Source organism: Herpailurus yagouaroundi, unplaced genomic scaffold (assembly GCF_014898765.1).
Source record: "Herpailurus yagouaroundi ecotype Mexico unplaced genomic scaffold, PumYag 161, whole genome shotgun sequence".
NCBI classification, from domain to species: domain Eukaryota; kingdom Metazoa; phylum Chordata; class Mammalia; order Carnivora; family Felidae; genus Herpailurus; species Herpailurus yagouaroundi.
Genome location: NW_024412402.1, coordinates 4,130,682 through 4,145,480, shown reverse-complemented (window position 1 = coordinate 4,145,480; position 14,799 = coordinate 4,130,682). Strand labels below are relative to the sequence as shown.

Below are 14,799 nucleotides of genomic sequence, written 5' to 3'. Positions count from 1 at the left end.
AGAGAGAGGGAGACACAGAATCGGAAACAGGCTCCAGGCTCTGAGCCATCAGCCCAGAGCCTGATGTGGGGCTTGAACTCACGGACCGCGAGATCGTGACCTGGCTGAAGTCGGACGCTTAACCGACTGCGCCACCCAGGCGCCCCTGGAAAGGAAACTTTTAATCATCTTCCTGTAAGTGTGTGTGCAATGCAAATCCATTCATTAAAAAAAAAAAAAAAACACTTATATAGTTCCTGCTATATGATAGAAACATCATGTTCTAAGTGTTTTATAAAAACAAACATGATTTACCCTGATAACAGCCTAATGAGGTGGTTGCTCTTACTACGGTGATTTTGTACACGAGGTGCCTGAGGTACAGGGAGAGTAAATAACTTATCCGAATCTCATAGCTATTGAGTAGCTGAACTGGGATTTGACCCAAACGACTCAAGTGAAAATTAAAATTGCAAGGAGACAAACTCAGCTAGGTACTGGAGACGCAACAGCGTAAGAGAAGAGTCCTTACGCTCTCTGGGATGGCCATAGCATATGGAAACACAGGATGATATTAACAAATACTAATTTGTGACATTACATGATAATACATAGTGTATTCAAGAACATCACATGATGTATTCATTTTCTTGTCCCTCCACGGTCCCATCCACGGTGCAAAACTGCATTAAACATGGCACAACACGAACGCAGCATTCCATCACTCCCTACGATGTATCTGCAACGCACTGCCTCAGATGATTTGTCTCTCATTTTCACTGGATACACCTACGCCTTTCGCACACCTCAGACGTAAGCCAGAGTTCAGCCCTGGCTAGCGTGCCACCTGCTCTACGTGGTCATGCTGTCTAGTTTTAGATGTTATTCAACCAGTCTCTTGCTACTCTGGCATAACAGATGGTGTGCCTTCCTGTTGGGACCGCCCTGGACGACCTTCCCCTAGCCCATCAGGTGCAGGGATTCATTGCTCCAAAGTGCATGTTTCCAGACCTCATGTCAACCAGGTAGTGAAAGGCAGAAACTTATAAATAGGCAGTTAAAATACTGTGTGTGTGAGGTGCTCTGATCCTCCCAGGAGGAACACCTAACTTGGTTTTGAGGGGCCCTTGGGAGGTTTCCCAGAGGAGATTTCTTTTTAACTTCTTATTTTGAAAAAATGCAGATTTATGAAAATTTGCTAGGATACTACAAGGAATACCCATATAGCCTTCACCCATAAGTTACAATTTTATCATATTTCATTTATTTAATTATTCTGTCTCTCTGTATCTCTCTATGTCTATCTATATTCTTACTTATACCTACATATACACCCACATATGTACAAAGAACACATACAGGACATATGCATATGTGGGGGGGGGTTCTCTTACATAACCACAGTAACAGTGATCAGAACCAAGATATTGTCATTGATAGTCTATTACCTAATCTATGCACCTTATGCAAATTCTGCCAATTGTCCTAAAGCTGCGCTTTATACAAAACCATCATCATCCTCCAGGATCCAATTCACAATCACCTGTTGCACTTAGTCTTCTGAGAGGTGATGTTCAACGTGAACCCCAAAGGCGAGGATGAGTTGTCTGGGAAAGGGGAGGAGTGTTTCAAGCACAGGGAACAGCAGTCAAGAGCTCTTGGGCAACTTCACAGAGTGCAGAGGGGAATGGGGGTGGGGGTGGGTGGACAGCTTCACAACGTGCACAGGGGAATGGGGGAGTGGAGGTGAAGAGAGCTGCTCGTGCAGCTTCTTGTATGGCTAAGGTGCGTGAACTCATCCTGGAGATAGGTGGCCACATAAAGACAACGTGTTAGTTTTTCTCCACGTGCTCACCTCCCTCTGCCAGATCTAGTCTGCCCTCCTCTGTGTCCCAGGAGGCTGACGTCTATGCACTGTGTTATTGGGACTCCCTTGCCTTTTCACTTCTGACTGGGCTTAGCTGATGGGAGGCAGAGGCAGGAGAGCAGAGAGAGGTCCCAGGCTTTACTCCCCAGGCTCCCTTCCTGCCTCACCACCACGGTTTGACAGTCGCTGCATTTTATGGTTATGGCTCCTATTCCATGACTCCAAGCTCATGGGAGCTCGGGGTTCTGCTAAAACCATTCTCTCCACTTACTTCTTTGGGCTCAGGGGTAGTAACAGCGTCCTACTGTGGCTAATCCCTGGGCACCTCACCGTCTCTTTCTCTTTGCCACACTTCTGTAAATATCCTTTTATTATACTCTCCTCATTAATCCTGTACATCTTTTTTTTAAATCTTTTTCCTGTCAGGACTCGGTGTCATTCAAGTAATAGCAAAAGCAACAAAGAATAGTGTGTATATATATGAATATTATATTATGAATATTTCATATATGTACATATACGTACATATATGTATATATGTACGTATATGTATATATACGCATATACACATATATACACGCTAGGTTCAAAGTCCAAAAATTAAAAGGTATGAAAAGAACTTTTAAAATCGCACATTTCCTTCAAAAAATGTTTAAAAATTACAACATTTTAAACCACAGAGCTGATAGGACATAATTAACAGAGCGATGGAAAGTTTTGCTTTTACTGCTCTAAAGAGGCAACTTGCTAAGCCAGCCCCGTCTCAGCCACCTCCCTGCCTGAGTCAGCTCTGTGTGGCAGGAAGGGCCAGGTCTCTGTGGGGAGGAGTTCACCTGGGGTGGGGTGGAGGTGGGGGAGAGAGAGGAAAAACACCTTAAGCAGCAAAAACCAGAGCAAGAGCATAGTCCAATTCAAAGAGTTTAGAATGACAGGATTATTCTCACCAGGAAAGGTGAGGGCTGGGACCCAGCTGTTGGCTTTAGGGATCTGAGAAACTTCAGGGACAGATAAAAAAAAATCACGTTAAGTTTAGATCTAAGCCAGTTACGATGGGGGAGTTTGGGAAACCCCAGGAGAGTGAGACTGCAGGCTTGTAGCCAATTTGAAAACCTTAACAGACCTAGAAGCCAACGCCAGGTGAATCTGCAAGGTGGTTTAAGCCTGCTCCTCAAGGTGACCGCTATCTGTCCAAGGCCAGTGAAATCGGTGTACTCCATTATCTACCTCCTCGGGTCATTATTCTGTTTCCTTAAAGCCCCAGAAAATAATGTCACATGGCTGTTAGAAGACTTGCAGGAACAATGGCCAGCTTCCTTTCATATTTCTTTTTTTCCAAGTTCCTACAGCCAACCTCACATGTGGAAAGAATAAGAATTTGTCCACTTAGAGGGCTTTTTGTTTCCTGAACTTGTCATGATTCTCGCTTTGTCAGACATAAATTAGACCCTTTCTTTTCTTCATCCCTTCTCTTAGCATCAGACACTCCTCTCCTTTGCTAGAAGTACTCCTCCACGAGGAAGTGTCACTGCATTCCCCAGTGTTCAACACCGCTGGCATTCCCAACAAGCTTTCTCAGAGACCACATAACAAATTCTGGGAACTAGCAGCTGCTTATGAAGTAAGAGAGGCAGTTGGGGATTCAGCCACATGACTTGGGGAAGGATTCATTACCATCAGAATATTTGCAAATGAAATTGTTCTTCATGTTGCATTGGTCGTCATTCCACTGGAACATGTAGCGGCCCCCGATGCCAGCAGGTGCCGATGGCTGATGGTACATGACCACGCAGACCTCGCTGCCGCAAGAAGGCTCATCCACGTACCAGTTCCTGCAGGAAAGGGGTCAACAGTGGAGACAATTGGAGAAGGAAGCCCCAGACTTTTCCCATCGAGTTCCAGTGAACCATGGACGTAGGATTCTGCGTCAGGAGACAGTAACACAGGGAGGAATTGAAGTGTTGCCAGTACGTAGAACCACGTGCTTTCTAAGATGGACATCACAACCAATCATCTGACATTTGCCACAGGCTCTCTGCGGGGAGGAATATATTACCATATGATGTCTGCAAAGCAATTATGAGAAGAAGCAGTCTGGGATGATCTTATTGCTTGCTTTTTGCGAACCGGCTTTTGTTTCTCTTTGTTGTAGAAATCAGACGCACTGACAAGAGGCATGGCTCCTCTCAGCCAGAGCTTGCCTCCCTCATATCTCTTTATGCTTTTCAACCGTCATAACTGCCTTTCTAGCCCTAGGAAGTAGAGGGAAAATTCGAGCATCTGAGCAAGACTTTCCAAAATGGAGAGGCTGTCAAGGCAGGTGAGGGGGTAGGGACAGAGCAGAGGGCCCACCTAGTCTAATTTCAGCTTTTATCTTGTTTTCCCTTCATCAGGCGGATGAGCCCCTCCTTCAGCCTCTGCTGCCACATTTCTTGCCTTTGTCTTCCTAGCTCCGTTAGCAGCCTGAGCTCCACTATCCTGTGGTACTTGGAATTAAATGGTGCCGCCACCCAGTGGAGTATATGGGTCCCATTTTAGGGCCTTGGATTCCACAGAGAGTCTGAATGCTGTGAGCCCTCACTGCATGCAGTGATTCAGGGCTGGGTTTTATAGTCTGCGTGGTTACCCACCTGAGCTGCTTCCTTCTGAGGCCCCGATCTCACCCTCATGCTCAGATTATTTAGCTGGGCCCTGCTGCTTTGCCTGGATCTTGTCAGAGCCCCTCCTTAAGAGGCAGCTGAGAGGTCTCCTTGCAGCACCTCAGTACGGCTCTGCTTGAGGGCTGTGTTGCCCTCCACCAAAGGGAAGGTCCTTCGCTATGCCTACGGGGTTGAATTTGCCTGGACAATAACTGAACTTGCAGCACTATTTGGACATCGTGCCTGCGCAGTTGGGGGCCCTGACTTGGGCTGGGCTCTACCCCATTAGTTACCTCCAGGCCATTTTCCAACCCAGTTGGTGGACCTCCTAACTTGACTTGCCTTGTTCTCTTCCCCACTGGCCTTATGGCTTTATGTTATTTCATTTCACTGATGATGGAATGGGTGGAATTTTATGCCTGGCACCTGGTTTGTGGACTTGAGCCAGGTCTCAGGCTTGGAATTCACTGATAGAAGAAGAGGCCAGGTCGTCAGGAGGAAGGACCCTGCAACGCCATGGTTGGTACACAGGGGGATAATTTTCCCGTTCTCCCAAAGGTGCCTATGGCCACTTAGTAGAGTAACCATACACTGGGGGAAAGGAGATACCCAAATATCATAAGGACTGTTGGGCACAGGATGCAAGGTGACATTGATATTCAAAGACTTGAAACATCATCAAGACTACCCATTAGAGTGGGAGCATATTGAGCCCAGGTATTGAGTAGAGCTCTGGCCCAGGACCAGCTCACAGTGGGACCCACCCAGCAGTCATTTACCAGTCTGCAGATATATGACTTGAACAGCCATAGTTGGTAGTTGGTATAGTCCCACGTTGGTTCCTTAGCCTGTGAGGTAAGAGCTGTAATAGTGGACAAGGTCAAGTAGAAGCTTCTGAGACTTTGCTTTTCCCCAACATCTCCAAAGCAGTAAATAAAAAAACCAGTATCTTACCGAGGGGAAGATCACAGAAAATGGTACCACCATTCTAGACAATGCGAGGGTGTTATTCGCCATCGTACCTTTATTTAATTCACTAGTCCGGCTCCTACAAAAACCAGATGGATCCTGAAGGATCACACTAGAACAGCATAAATACAACTAAGTAGAAGCCTCAATTACAGCTTCTGTGCCATCTACGGTGTCTTTGCTAGAGCAGGTTAACTTGCCCTTGGGTACCCACAATACAGATCTGGTAAACACAATATTTTCCACCAGAAAGAGAATAAAAAACAATTTGCATTCACTTGGAATGGACAACAATACACATTTATCATCTTGCCTGAGAACTATATTAATTTTCCAACCCTCCGTCATAATGTGGTATGAAGAGATTTGGACTACCTACACATTTTGCAGGAAATCACACTGGTCTGCTATATTTCTGACATCATGCTAATTGAACCAGAAGAGCTTAGGAAGACTCATGTGCTCCAGAGGATTACATGCCAACGCAATGAAGATTCAAGAGCTTGCCACTTCATGAAAATGTGTAGGTTTCTAGTGATCTAGGGAATTCCAGATCATCCCTTTCATATTAAAGGACAAATATTGCATCTTGAAGCATCTTAGAATAATGTGAAGTAGGAAGCGTAACACCTTTGGGTGCTGGAGACAGCATATTTCACACTTGGACATACAGCTCTGGCCCATATATCAGCTGACACGAAAGACGGCCAGCTTTGAGTGAGGTCAAGAGCAGAAAAAGGACCCTGAAGCAGGTCTAGGCTGTAGTGCAAGCAGACTTATTATGTAGCAGATCCTATTAGCAGAGGTATCCAGATGGGAAAAATAATGCCACACAGAATTTGTAACAAGCCCCAATGCGAGAATCACAATGTAAACCCCTAGGATTCTATAGCAAGGTCATGTCTTCCGAAACGGAGAGATAATCACCTTTTGCAAAGCAGCTCCTGGCTTGCTACTAGGCAGGGAGCACCAAGAGACCGTGCAATTCAACTTACCCATTGTGAGTGAGGTACTATCGGACACACCCAGTCCCGGGATGGGAAGGCCCAGAATCAATATATATTCAGGACCAAAGGGCACTGTATGAGCACGTAGAGCAGGCTGCCATAGCCTCTAGCACTGTCATTCCAAAGACTCTCCATCAGCTTACACCAATAGCTGCATAAGGGAACCCCTTATGACTAGTTGATAGAGGTGCCTGAGTTCGGTTCATGGATAGATCAGCCAAGAATGTGAGTACAATTCCAAATGGACGGCTGCTGCACTACAACCCCACTCAGAGTTGGCCTTGAAAGACTGAGTGGTAATGGGACATCCTCCCATTGGCCAGAGCTTAGATGGTATACTTAGTCAACTACCTGGCACAGAAAGAGAGGTTACTGGAGGTCAGAATATATAGGGACTCAGGGGTAAGGCACAGCACTTGGCCAGCTGATCAGGAGTCTAAAAGGAGAAAGAGGGGAAGTTTGGGGATAGGGAACTCTCGGCTAGGGAGATGTGAACAGACATACGGGAATAGGCATGAAGTATGAGGATCTATCACACGTTAAAACCCGGCAGAAAGCCTCTAGCACTGAAGAGGCACTAAACGACCAGAGAGACAAACGACTTGGCCCGTTGATGTCAGCTAGCCTGGTTATCAGCTGCCTTGGGGCCGGCACAACAGACACTCACTACAGTAGCCGTGGTGGCAGGGATGGAGGCTATGCATGGGTTCAACAGTACCCACTCTCACTCACCAAGGCTGATCTAGCTACTGCCAAACATTGACCCTTCCAGCAACGGAGACCAAAGCTAAGTCCCTAAAGGAACACCAATCCTAGAACACCAGCCTGGCGTTCGGTGGCAAGTTGACTGCACTGGACTCCTTCCATCCTGAAAGGGGCAAGGATTCACTTTGACAGGGATAGACGTACAACCTGGGTACGGGTTTGCCTTTCCTGCCGCAGGGCCTCAGTCAGCACCGCTATCCAGAGCTTACGTAGTATTAGATCTACCAGGACACAATCCCAAATGACACCTCATTGGACCATGGGACCTACTTTATAGCAAAGGAGGTGTGGCAGGGGCTCGTTGCTGGGGCATTTACTAGTCATATGACATGTTGCAGCATCTGGAAGTTGCCAGCCTGACAGAATGATGGACGACACAGCTGAAGCACTAGCTTAGAGGCAATACTTTTGCAGGGAGGCAGGATCATCCTCCAAAACATCCTCCAAGGCTCAAGTATCATACCGTGTCCCCAAGAGCAAGAACACATGGATCTGGGAGCCAGGGGGTGGAAACAGGAGGAGGCTTGCTTACCATCACTGGTAGTGACCCTCTGGGGAATCCGTGCTTCTTGTCTCTGCAATGCTGGGCTCTGTGGGGTTTAGATGTCCCAGGACCCAAAGGGGAAATACTTCCCCCAGGAGATCTAGGAAAAGTCTTTTTTTTTTTTTTAAATATTTATTTATTTTTGGGAGAGTGCAATGGGGGGACAGGCAAAGAGAGGGGCCAGAGGATCTAAAGCAGGCTCTGCGCTGACAGGCTAACAGCAGCGAGCCTGATGTGGACCTCGAACTTACAAATCGTGAGATCATGACCTGAGCCGAAGGTGGACGCTCAACTCACTGAGCCACCCAGACACCCCTGGAAAAGTCTTATTGAACTAGGAGTGATGGCTGCCACTTGGGCAAGAGGAGCAGTGATTACCTTTGTAGGAGGAAACGGGCCCCCATTGCAGGAGGATGTAGCTATGCTATCACCTATCCTGGGCAGGGAGAAATGTTTGGCATCCAGGTTGTCTCCTTGGGTTCCTGTGGGTATTCACACACCCATTTTGGATGGCAGATGGAAAAGTGCAGTCACTCCAGCCTGAGAAGTGCACATTGACTGGGGCTTCACATTCCTCAGGGCTGAGGGTCTGGGTCCCTGCCACGAGGTAAGCCACGGAGGTTCCCTGAGCAGAGAGAGAGGGGAATCTGGGCTGCAGTAGAGGAGGGAGGTCACTGAGTATCAGCTGTGGCCCTGGGACTAGCGACAGTGATGGGAAGTACAGTTCATCCTAAGAACTTGCCTTTTTCAAGTTTCTCCCAGGAAGAGAGGCCCAGAACCCTGTAGGGGCTACTCCTACTCCTGGAAGGTGTGGATGTGGTCAGCACAATGGGTAGACTTTGATAGAGGATGATCAGCTGTCTTAAATGTAACAGGTAAAATCATGTATTTTAACCTGCATTCTTTGTTTTTTTTTTTGGGGGGGGGGTTAGGGGAGGGGCAGAGGGAGATGGAGAGAGAGAATCTTAAGCAGGCTCCACGCCCAGCTCGGGGCTCGATTCCATGAGATCATGAATGACCTGAGCTGAAATCAAGAGTCAGACGTTTAACCGACTGAGCCACCCAGGCTCCTCTAATCCGCATTCTTCTGACTGATCATGAGTTCAAACTTTTTTCCCCCATGTGACTGTTCACCAGTTAGATTTTCTATTTTTCAACGGTCTGCTCAGATCTTTGGCCTCTTTATATTTTGGGCTTTTACTGACTCACAGAAACTCTTAGCGTGTTAATGACTTCTATAAACTCTTTATCTAGTAACACTGTAGTTTGTTACACTTTTCCAGTCTATATCTGCCTCTTGATTTTGCTATCTTTTGATGTTTATCCATGTCACTGCATTTCTTAGGGAGGGACCGTGGCAAAGCCATGGTGCCAGGGTGCGGTGTGAAATCAGTAAGTCCTGGTGCTGTGGGTTTACAAGGGCCCTCCAAAATGCAGGATCCCTCAAGTCCCCTCTTGGTCCATCTGGGCCCTGTGGTCGGGAGCCCTATATTGAGTCTTAGCTCCACAGACCTTCAATTTCTCATTGGGGTTCTAATCCAAAAGGCTGGACAGCCAGAACCATTTCACTTCAAGCATCACCTGCTATTAAAACAACGCTTCCGGGCCACGGCCACCTGGACAGAGCTCCTGGGACATGAGTTGGGCACAGATCCCACCACCTTCACCACACTGCTTTGGTCAGTGGCTGTTCCGGTGCTGTCCCCTCAGGGTTCTGCCTGGCTGGGTCTTCTCCTCTTCCCCACTGACCTGGCACCATGGATTCAGCCCAACCCCTTTCTGAGTTACGTCAAGTGAGTTGGCTGCCGTGGATTCCACACACTTACCTGAATGTTGACGTGCTGCCATCGGTCCAAGCATAAAGGTCCTGGCAGGCTGTGCCATTGCTCTGTTTCTCCTCACGCCTCCTGAGCCCGATCCAGAAATCGCCGTCAGACGCCAGGAGGTTCTCAATGAACTTTTCTATCAGTCTCTGCTCATCCTCAGACTCGATGCTCACCAGCTGGCCTCCATCCCTCCTGCAGGCTGCCTTGGCTTCCTCAAAGTTCAGTCTTCGAGAAGCGTCGTGGAAGTAAATGACTTTATAGCAAGGCTTCTGTGTCCCTCCCCGGCAGACCGGCTGCCCTAGAGAAAATAGAAGCCAACCTATTTCAGGACTCCCCGAAGTATACCAGCGCATGGGAATGGAGCTATCCCTGGGCAGGGATTCTGATTACTCATCGGTGGACTGTGTAATGTCATTTAGCTTCTCAGAGCAAATTAACACCCCTTCCGGCATGGAGATGCAGTGATGTAAACCCTGATGCTTATATTGTGTAAGAACTCCACGTTTCGTTCGTTCCATTACAGATTCTTGAAAAGCAGACATTGTTGACTCTCCTTTAGAACACAGGTAGATGAAGATATATGGTTTCACCCCAAGCCACACATCTAACACTGGCACATCCTCGGGAAGCCTCAGGGGATAGTGTGGTTCAGCGTGAGCTACCTCTGTTTGGTGCTTCCTTCAGGTAAGAGAGGTATTCTGAAGTTGGGTGTGGGCTCCTCTATCCTGGAACCCTCTGCCTAGGTAGTAGGACTGAGATGTCACCCAGTCTGTGGTGTGAGCGGAAGCTAAGAGCATCAGGTCGGTGCGGGTTGTCTGTTGTTGAACTTGCCTCAAGACACAGCTAAGTTGTACTGAATTTCTACCATGTGGCATGAGCTACGCTGAGGGCTTTTGCATTTACATATGTTACCTCACTGAACTCTCCTGATCATCCTGTGCTGTAGATTTGCTTATGCCCCATTTTACAGATGGGAAAACTGAGGCTCAGAGACATTAAATAATTTGGCTAAAGTCACATAGCTATCAGTATCTTCACTGGAGTCGGAAGGCCATTCTGGTTATGGAGTCAAGCCCATAACCATCGAACTATGCTGCCCAGTGCCCACGCCACCGCAGTTTCAGGCTGCACTGGGAGCCTATGCGATGTGTGGTATCTGACCGACACGAGAAGGACTGAGCACCACCTCAGACAAATGTGTGGGATTCTACTGAGGAGGAACAACATCCCCCCCTAGCTTGCATCTGGGTGCCTGAAGCCTTGCTGCACTGGAACTTTGTTCGACCAGCATGTACTGAGTGTCCACTCTGTGCCTGGCACTGTGCTAGGGCCTGGGAATACAGATACAAATACGAGCTCCTAGCCTGCAGAAGCACACAGCGTATGTTTCTGGACCCAAGCGTACGAGTGAAAACCACATTGCAACAAGGGGAGTCCCTCGCAATGTCAGAGCCAGACTGTGGGCTGTGGGTGTGAATTTCTACCACAGACAGAAGGATGAAGGATTCTGGTTTGGGAGCCTCTTCCCAGCCCTCAAGGAACGTTCTCATCTTCCTAATTTGTTTTGCAGCCGTGCAGCGAACAGAGAGCTTTCGTTATTCCCAATAGTGTCCAGAATATGAGGCAAAGGCTACACTTAACGGCATTTTCAGTGCTAAATGGGAAGGGAGCACATACAGATAACCCAGAAGACTCCTGCGAATTCTTGTTTCTATTGCTTCTTTTACCGCTTTTGTAAGGACATCCTCAATAAGCAACAAGTTATAAGAGTTTTGCATCTTCTCCCTTTTCTTTGTTATTCTTCTGTTATTGCTAGAACTCTAACAGGACTGGCACATTAGCAAATTAGGAGGCCTCAAAAGCAAGACATTTCGCACTAAGAAGGTGTTCCAGGGAGGCTGAGGGCAGAGAGGCTGTGGCTGGAATGTTGCCTGGAGAGGATATTGGCCCAGCCCAGCTCTTGTGATTCTTTAAAGGTGGCTCCAAATGAGGGGGCGGACGGAAAATGAGCCCCAGGGACCTACAACCTGGCCACAGCATGACAGAAACTGGAGTTGAATTTACTGGCAGTCCCCACTTTTCTGCCCTTGGTTTACCAAGGGAAAAAATAACACCTTAAACGAATTTCCTGTATGGGCCAGCCTGGCTCCTCAGCGCAAGTCAGCGGGTGAGTGCCAGACAGAGAGCCAGAGCTGGAAGGATGCCTGAGGCGCATCTGGTTCCCCTGCCTTCAGGAAGTGTCTCTCTCTTCTCTTTTGCAGGAAGGGGAAGGGCGAGGGCTTCTGTTCCCCACGACCTAGGACAAAGCCTATGCAGCCCTGACCCAGGCAGCTTTATTCAGATGCACTCCCACCCCCCACCTTCTGCCACCAGGCAGTCCACCCCCATCCTGAAACCAACTGCGGGTCCTTTCCATCAGCTCCGCAAGCAGGGATAACGCAGTGGCGGCTGCCATTCTCCGCCATCCTCTACGGCCAATCTGTCGGCGCCCGGGAGACCTGAGTAAGGGGCACGGACATTCTCTCCGCACCCCCCCCACCCCCGACATGCAGAACAAACGCAAGAGGCTAGAAGCCAGAGCACTGTACCTCCTCTGAGGTCCAAGTCCGAGGCTGCAGTGGCACGACAGGAGGAAGGAAGCAGACAGTCATTCCCCTGAGTCAGGCGGGGCTTGTCCCGCGCTAACCAGGGTTCTTTCCCGATCTCTAAGCGCTCTGGTTCCAGAGCTGGATCTGGCCATCCTCCCCCCACCGCGCCCCCCATCACCCCGAGAAGAGACTAGAGGTACCAGGCTGGGTGCCCCGCGCACAGCCGATCCAGAATCCCCACTGTACCCGCCGTCTCCAGGAGCAAGAGATCTCCCCAGTGGGCTGGAGGAGAGTTGGTGAGCCCGGCCAGCGCCGGGGTCCTGGCAACTATTGGGCTGCACTCAGAGGGGGGGCCGAGGGGGCACCTCCTGGGGCAGTTTTGCGCCCCCCCCCCCCCCCGCCTATGTCCCCCCACCGCCCGGAACTCAGGGCGGGGAACGGCCTTTGAGGGTTCCAGGATACCCAGGGACTCGCGCTGGTCTTAGCCGCTGGGCTAAGCAAGCCGGGCGCGCAGGAGGGCTGGGTCCACCAGCGGGGCGGGGACGCCCCCAGCCCCTGCAGAAGGCCGGAGGAGAGGCGCCGCCGCCTCGAAGACGGCCAGCAGCAGGTGGGGTGCAGGCGGTGCCTCTGCGGAACCCGACCTGGAACCAGCCCCCGCCCCAGCGCGCTCACTCACCGCTTAGCAGGCGACCGGTGGCGCCCCGGGGCCCCGCCAGCAGCGCGGCCAACAGCATGGCTTGCAGCGCGGCTCCCGGCTGCATGGCTCCGCTCGGGTGCGCCCTCGGACGCCGCGGCGCCTCGGCGGTGGAGCGGAGGGACCCGCAGCTGCGTGCACGGAAACCGCAAAGGCGGCGGCGGCAGCATCTCCCGAGGACCCACGGAGCCGGCACCCGAAGGAGGCGGGGAGGGCGCGGAGCCAGCGCGCCGCCCCCCGCCCCTTGGGACGTCACCGAGACCGCCCCCCGACGGCCTCCTCCGGCGAGCTCAGCGCCAAAGACCCGGCTGGCCGGAGAGGAGCGAGCCGGGGAGGGGAGACCGCTCCCCGCTCCCACCCCCAACCCCCGCCCCCCGCCGGCCCCGCCCCGAGCTGCCCACGGAGATCCTGCGTTTGCCCAGGGCGCAGGGCCGAGGACCGTCCCAGTCTGGTTTATCGGAAATCTGATGAAGAGAGCACTGTGGCTAAGATCACGACCGCATCTCAACCCCACGCCCGGGAGACTTGGCCAGATTCACCCAGCGCCCTAGGCTCTGCAGTGTGGCCCAGTGGGACAGGCGAGGCACCGAAAACCTCCCTGGGGCTGGGTAGGCTGCAGTCCGGGTGCTCAGGGCTACCCCCGAGAGAGGAAGGGTGGGTGCAGAGAACAGATGCTCAAGTGGGCAGTGTGCCAGTGGCCGGACAAGTTACGGGGCAGAGTGGATAATGTCCAGAGGCGGTGGCTAAGTTGGAGTTCTGGCTGAGAAGAGTGTCGCTGCACCTGAAGCCAGTGAGTGTCCCTGAACCCAACCCCGGAAAAAATACCGCTCTTTGCAGAGCACCTGTTGAGGGTGGGGGCGGATAGTAGGAGAGGGAGGAGCCTCCCTAGGACAGAGCGATCCCTCTGTGAAGATTTCCTCACCAACTCAGCCCTCGATGCGTGTGCTCCCTCTTCTAAACTGCGCAGTAGTCGCGTTTCACATTTGCTGCTTATAGTAAACAGTGTTTTCAAACGTACTCCAGTAACGACGCGAGCCTCCTGTACCGAAACTAAAGTGCTACTAAGTGGCCGAAGGTGCTTCGGATTTCCTTGCCTTCTCCCCCGTGCAGCTGTGGAGCCATGCAGAAGCCCTGTGTTGGCCGCGGACTTCGGGTTTTGGTTTCAGCTGGAGCCACCGCAATTCTGGAGGAAAAGGACTGAATATAGCCCCTGGGTGGGTGGGTGTGGGTGTGGGTGTGGGTGGGAGGGAATCTATTTCAGTCTCAGCTGCTAATGTAAGGAAGCCCTACCACTGTAGAAAAAAGGGTCAGCAGGAGGAGGACTGACCTTTCATGGCAAGCTTATTTACAGCAGTCTTTATGTCTGAATTAGATCTCATATCCAACCTTCATCCTTTCTAGAAATTCCTGGTTCTCAAAATGAGGAGGGGACTGCTACCGTGAACAGAAGCGCTGGACGTGGCATCTGATATTCTGCTTTTCCTCACAGTCTGTGTGGCCTTTGGCAATTCCTTTGTCTAAGTATCAGTGAACTCCTGGTGTCACTAAAGGTTACCTTAAGAGATCTAAGAAGGTCTGACGGGGCAAACAGACATGTAAGTGTGCAGATACCAGGTTTTTAAATGTCCATTGAAAAGGCTTTCTTTCCAGTATTACAGAATCTGTTACAACATAGGGGAGCTGTTATGTTGGCTCAAATAATTAAATTGTGCCCTGACTTCTCCCTTTGATGCTCTGGCCCTTGGTTCACATTGCCTTTGTTAAGGTACGTGGTCAGCCTAATGTGATAGATTACAACAGCAGCTCCAATTCTACACAGGTCCTGTGTCCACACCCTTCACCGTGTGACTTTGCACTTCTCCTGCTAAAGGGGCCGAGTGGATTTCCCTACCCCTTGTCTTTGTGTTTGACATGTGACTTCTCT

The 14,799-nt window shown here is 50.3% G+C and overlaps 1 protein-coding gene across 2 annotated transcripts in view; it reads right to left on the bottom strand.

The window, feature by feature from the left end:
* Positions 1-13,164, bottom strand: part of LAYN (layilin) — a 20,403-nt gene extending 7,239 nt beyond the window's left edge. The window contains exons 1-4 of one of the 2 annotated variants that reach the window (XM_040482943.1): positions 12,858-13,164; positions 12,182-12,205; positions 9,594-9,891; positions 3,518-3,675 (exon numbers count right to left, since the gene is read on the bottom strand). In XM_040482943.1, coding sequence (XP_040338877.1) covers positions 3,518-3,675; positions 9,594-9,891; positions 12,182-12,205; positions 12,858-12,942 — 565 coding nt within the window. In that variant the 5' untranslated portion in view covers positions 12,943-13,164. The remainder of the gene's footprint in view (positions 1-3,517; positions 3,676-9,593; positions 9,892-12,181; positions 12,206-12,857) is intronic. The other variant, XM_040482944.1, reaches the window with a different exon arrangement.
* Positions 13,165-14,799: the final 1,635 nt, after the last annotated feature.